Genomic DNA, 6,000 nt, shown 5'->3' on the forward strand with positions numbered 1-6,000 from the left:
GAACCAAGAGAACTGTGGACGCTGTAAATCCGGAACAAAAACAACATTGCTGGAAATCTCAGCGGGTCTGACAGCATATATGAAGCGAGAAAAACACAGTTAATGCTTCACAGGACCCGAAACGTTACCTTTTTTTTCTTCACAGATGCTGCCAGACCTGCTGCGCTTTTCCAACAACTTTGTTTTTGTGCATGAGCTATAAGGAGGGTTAGAAAAACTCGGGCTGTTTTCTCTGGAGCAACAGAGGCTGAGGGGAGACTTAATTTTACAGACTTCTATCATGAGACGCATAGATAGGTTCGATGGTCAAAATCTTTTTCCCAGAATTGAAATGTCGAAGACCAGGTTTGGGGTTGCATTTAAGATGGGACGAGGAGAGTTCAAAGGAGATGTGAGGGGCACATCTTGTTTTACACAGTGGTGGGTGTGTGGAACACGCTGCCAGCGGTAGTGCTGGGGTCAGACAACACAGGGGCATCTGAAGGACATGCAAGGAATGGCGATATCTGGACAAAGTTAAATTTGGTGTCATGTCCCGCACAATGTTGTGGGCCGACGGGCCTGTACCTGTACTGTGCTGTCCTAGTTTTCATCATTCAGTGGAATGGTGGCTGACCTGCACCTTTTATCCAGCTGTATTCCTGATACATCTGGTCAGAAAATACCCATCACTCTGGTGCTGAGTCAGTTGTGAAACAGTCACTGTTTAAAGACAGCTGGGCGCAGAACGAGGCCCATCAGCCCATCCAGTCCATGTTGGTGTTTATGCTACGAACTTACTCCCACACTTCTACATCTTACCCTATCAACATATCCTTCTGTTCTTTTACCCTTCAACTATATTGCTGTACAACGGCAGCAAGTGTAACCCCCTTGGCCAGACTGTCCTGAGGTTCCTCTTCCAACTTTCTGAATTTGCTATTAGATTTATTAGTCTTTCCCCGAACCTATCAGGCCTTCCCAATTATAAAGACCTCACTCAGACCATCCTTCAGTTCCCTTAGCTGTGATCGTATTAAACAGCACAGCAGATTCAAGGGGCCGAATTCCCTGCTCCTGCTCCCTGTCTGTATGTTGCAGAGAGAGGGGTGTTTTGGTCTGCTCAACCTTCGCTGCAGTTTTGATCCGCTCAGTCATGGTAGCGTCCGATGCCACTGTCTCTGTATCCTTTATTGTCATAATCGGATTCAAAGTTAGCTTCTTCTACCCACTCTTCTCCAGGTGCCTTGTCATCCACCGTGCGACCTCAGTCAAGTCCCTGAAGGGGATGCCTTTTCGCTGAGATTGGATCAGGATGCCACCCCGCTGCCCAGAGGAGGGGGCCATGACTTGAAGGAATGGGAGCCGAAGGAGGAGCCAGAGAACACAGCAGTGCAGTCGCTGCTGGCCCACCAGTTCTAAGTGCAGAAGCACAGTTGGGGAGTAGTAGTCCCTCTGGTTTACATGCTGCATCTCACATCTCTCTCGCGGTCTCTGTCTCACGCACTCTGTCTCTGTTAGTCTCTCTCTCTCTCTCTCTCTCTCTCTCTCTCGCGCTCCCTGTTTCAGTCTGTGTCTCTCTCTCTCTCTCTCTCTCTCTCCCTCTCTCTCTCTCTCTCTCTCTCTCTCTCTTGCGCGCGCTCCCTGTTTCTGTCTGTCTGTCTCCCTCCCCCCCTCTCTCTCTCTCTCGCTCCCTGTTTCTCTGTCTCTCTCTCTCTCGCTCCCTGTTTCTCTGTCTCTCTCTCTCTCTCTCTCTCTCTCTCTCTGGCTCCTTGTTTCTGTCTCTCTCTCTCTCTCTCTCTCTCTCTCTCGCGCGCTCCTTGTTTCTGTCTGTCTCTCTCTCGCGCTCCTTGTTTCTGTCTGTCTCTCTCTCACGCTCACCGTCTGCCTGTCTGTCTGTCTCTCTCTCTCTCGCATGCTGTGTCTCTGTGTCCCACATATCACAGTCACCCTGTGCACTGCACTTGTGGGCAGTCTTTAACGATGAGATTGCACCCAGGAGGGAGGCTGGGGAGCAGGTTGATGTGTATCTTACTGATCGCTGGCCCCTTACTCAAGGATTGATGCTCATGTGAGGACCTCCCCAGTTCCAGAAGAGCCCTGAAGAGTTTGGAGAAGTTGGGGCATGCCTTCCATCTCTTTCAATCCCAGTGGGCTTAGTGGCCTGGTGCGCGAGGTGTGTGGAGCCCAGCAAAGGTCGAGCTACAACAGGCCTGTGTTTGGTTGAGGTGGTCAGTTCAGGTTTACCTTTACTGCATTTTTAAAAACAACGCTCCCCCCCCCCCCACCCCGAACAACTCCAATGGTTTGTCAGTCAGGTACTGTGGGCAAGTGACATCCAACAGACCATGCGCTGCAAAAGCTGGAGTGCGGTGTGTGATTTGAACTAACTGTTGGCCATGTGGGTTGCTGTTTTATTGCCAGTTGTTGGGGGCTAGTGCTTTTGGCCCTCAGGTGGGAGATGATACAGAAGGCTGACAGAACCACCTGCAGAGCTCTAACACTGCTGCGATGATTGGCCACAAGTCTCCAGGACAGTTCCTCCCAGCCTTTTAAACCAAGCACAATCCTGTTAGACACTAGCTCCCTCACTTTTTGTGAATCCACTTGGACTAGAAGCTTTGTAGAAACTTCCAGGAGACCTTTGTCCCTCAAATAGCCTGGAATCGGAGTGACAGGTCAGTTCTTTTTGAAAGGTTGCCACCGACTGAAAAACCTAATCAAGGTCTCTCTATGTTTCCTCTGTCTCTCCCACTCTCTGTCTCTCCCGCTTTAACTTTGTCACCATATTGTGCAGCCCATTTCTGGGGTTCGTGGTGGAGGAAAGGGTTAGTTCATGACTCTTTTTTTATTTTTTTAAAGTTCTTTGTCAAGGATTCTGTTTCCCTGGGGCCGCGGTGGGTCGAATCCCATCCCAGGCTTGCTCCACAGTAGACCTGGGGAGCAGGGATGGAGGTGTGGTCCTCGGGTTTTGGACCCTTTCTCTCATCCGTCAATGTGCTCTGCGTGGGTGAATATCTCCTTGGGGCTGGTGAGCAGCAAGCACACTGCTACCTTCGAACAGTCTGCCAGCCACGCACTCTCTTTCGGATTTTAGTTTGGTGCTGGTTTTGCTTGTGAGCGAGTGGGCTGTTCCTGTGCTCTTCCATACCTCGTTCATGCGCTTTGTAACTATAGCCGAGCGGAGGACACCACCCGAATGCCTCCAGCTGATCAAGAGTAGACACAGGCGTACCCTAATATTCTCCCCAATGTGACCCACTTTGAATCTTGGAAATTGTTCTGACCCCTTGGAGAAAACCCGAGACACCTGGAGAGGAGTGGGACTGTGAGCGGTTGGGGGCCCATAAGTGGGCATTTGCTAACTTGGAGCTGGGAACTGCGAAATCTGGGCTCAGTCCCGTGGGCACATGAGGCCCACGTCCCTCTGGAAAGCCGTTGGCTAGGAAGTTAAACCCACAGCCTCCCATCTCTAACCTTGGGAACTGCATGGCCGTTTCAGGATCCAAATTCTTCCTCTAGTGGGTTCTGCGTTTTCTCTTTGAGATACCTGACATCACTAGAGAGACCAGCGTTTGCTTCTCGTCAGGAGTGGGTGTTATCTAAAGGCAGCCGCTGCCCAGTTGTGTCTCAGAGTAATTGCTTCGAAGCCCATGGGTAGTGTGGAAGGACCCCAGAGGGGGAACCTGTGTTTAAAAGTACCACGCTTGACAGGCTCGGTCTGCTCTGAATGTTGCACCTTAGCCAACGTTCTAGTTGGGGACTTAAAATGGACGTTTGATTTAGTATTTTCTTTTAAAGTGTGCTTTTCTTATCAAACAAAACTTCAGCTGAAAGGTTTCTGTTTTTTAGCTTTTTTTTAAAGCAGAACGTCATTAATCTCTGAAATCAGTTTGTTTATGATTGTGTGAGAATTGTCAGCAGCTGCTGTAACTGCTCAGCCGTTTGTCTTGGCACCCCCGTGACTCCCTTACGGTGGAAACCTCAGTGAAGAGGTTGAGGGGGGTGGGCGCTTAATCCCACTGGAAGGGTTGTGAAGGAATGAGGGTTTTGGGTGCTTCATCGTTCTATAAGATTTGACTTTGTACGTATTTTATTGGGGATCTCAGCTGAGTGTACCTTTTGTAGTCTGTTTTCATTCTTTAAAGTTGACAACTTGAAATCTTAAAAGGGAATGCGAGTCCCACAGGAGAGTACTTTCTCCTCTTTGCCTCTCCTCTCCCACATTAATTGGATGTGTGAAAAATTCTTATGCAGGAGTGTGCATTCCTATCCTCAAGCCTCACCTCCTCGGCTATTTTTATTTTTAACCAGTCTTTTACCATCCCGCTAAAACTTGCTGCAGAATTTCCCATGCACTTTTATCCTATGTCAACTGTGACAGTGTAGTTCTGGGTGTTGGCCACTAAGTGGCTCTGCAGGGTAAATTTCAGAAGGCCCTTCCACAGCCCCATATCCAGCTGGCTTGTTTCTGGATGCCACCTGACCATTTGTTGGTGTTTTGCAAATACAAAACTGTTAAAAACACCTTTTCAAAAGCTTCTCCCAGATGCGTTCCCAGGTGGTGTCTCTGCCTCAGTGATGAGATCAATCAAAACTGTCCTCTAAATCCAATTGATTCTAAAGCATTTGGCAACAGGGAAGATGAGGAGCAGATTCCTCCTGTCTCGTTTTATTTTGAATTGCCCCCATGTCCTGTGTATCTAACACTGTTAGAGATGTTGTACCACTGTGCTTCTGCTTTTCACAGAAGCTAGAGGGTAGATCCTGCTCTCTGGTATTTCTTGTAGCCCTGCTAATTTCCTCCACAAACCGGAGCTAATTTCCATCTGAAAGCATGGAATAAGATGTTGGGGGGGAATACGCAGTCAGGTCATCTCCCCAAAAGGGTGAACAGCCAGCTTTGTCCTCTCTGCATTGTAATTGATGTGCCACACTCTTGACCTGGTGAAAGGTGCATTCTAAAGTAGGCTACTCCTGCAGCAACATGCCCTTCCATTTGGGAGCGATGCACATCTGTTGCGGGGGCATACCCTTCCCACTCAGGATAAGAGGCAACACAGGAGCTGCTGGAATGTGGTGTTTACTGGTCACTTTTATGTCCATTGAGAAACCTCCAAAAGGTTCTTCGAGCAGCAGGATAAATCACTTAGTCATGGCATCTCCTTTATCAGCAGGCAGCTGCTTGGAGCTGGAAATTGCATTCATGTTTTTATCGGGCAAGGACACGGGGTCCCAGAGGTTGTTGCTGGTAACCTCGCCCTCCTCGCTGCCCTTCCGTGGTGCGCATTTCCTGGCAAGGGCCCACCCCGCTGCTTTAAACACCACCCTCGGGGCACTGCCACCAGATGACAGTGGGTGGAGGGAACGGGTGGCACTTGGGTGACCTTTCTCAGCTGAACTGGAGCTGCCCAGGGAGAGGCTGGTTTTCGCATCCTTCCTTGACCTTGCAAGAGGGAATGAGAGAGGTGCTTGGGGGCTGTGGAGGGAAGCCTGCTGTTGGGTCTCTGTTGTTCGGGGGAGGCATTCCATTCAGACCCAGACAATCTTTATTTTCATAATCTATGTATATGCGATGGGGCTGGGTTTAACCCGTCTGCCTGATCTTGATGCAGATTTCTGCTTTATTTATGTTTCTGTTCTGAGGTGAAGAATTTGTTCTGCCTCCTTTTCTGTTGATTTGTAGAAAATGAAGTTTGACAATTTTCTGTACATATCTTTGAAAGAAAAAAATATTGTCTGTAAACTTTGAAATGACAAGTTGTTTTATACGGTATTGTAAAGAGCTTGTACAATATGAAGCATTGTTCACAGTACTGTAATAAAAGTTGATTTATAAATTTTAAAAATGTTCTCCGCTGTCCCTGTTTTGCATGTTAGGCTTTGAGGATCCCTGGGCCTTCCTGCTCTTATAAACTCAAAATAAAGCTATTTCTACTTTTTCTTGGAGATAGTAAGAGCTGCAGATGCTGGAGTCTGAGATAACACAGTGCGGAGCTGGAGGAACACAGCAGGCCGGGC

General features: G+C 48.5%; 1 protein-coding gene across 3 annotated transcripts in view; it reads left to right on the forward strand.

Moving 5' to 3' along the window:
• LOC125449389 (pecanex-like protein 3) overlaps positions 1–5,776 on the forward strand; it is a 53,828-nt gene extending 48,052 nt beyond the window's left edge. For all 3 annotated transcript variants that reach the window (XM_059641663.1, XM_059641664.1, XM_059641665.1), the window contains exon 33: positions 1,222–5,776. In XM_059641663.1, coding sequence (XP_059497646.1) covers positions 1,222–1,401 — 180 coding nt within the window. In that variant the 3' untranslated portion in view covers positions 1,402–5,776. The remainder of the gene's footprint in view (positions 1–1,221) is intronic.
• Positions 5,777–6,000: the final 224 nt, after the last annotated feature.

The sequence above is a fragment of the Stegostoma tigrinum genome, chromosome 42, assembly GCF_030684315.1.
Source record: "Stegostoma tigrinum isolate sSteTig4 chromosome 42, sSteTig4.hap1, whole genome shotgun sequence".
Lineage (NCBI taxonomy): Eukaryota > Metazoa > Chordata > Chondrichthyes > Orectolobiformes > Stegostomatidae > Stegostoma > Stegostoma tigrinum.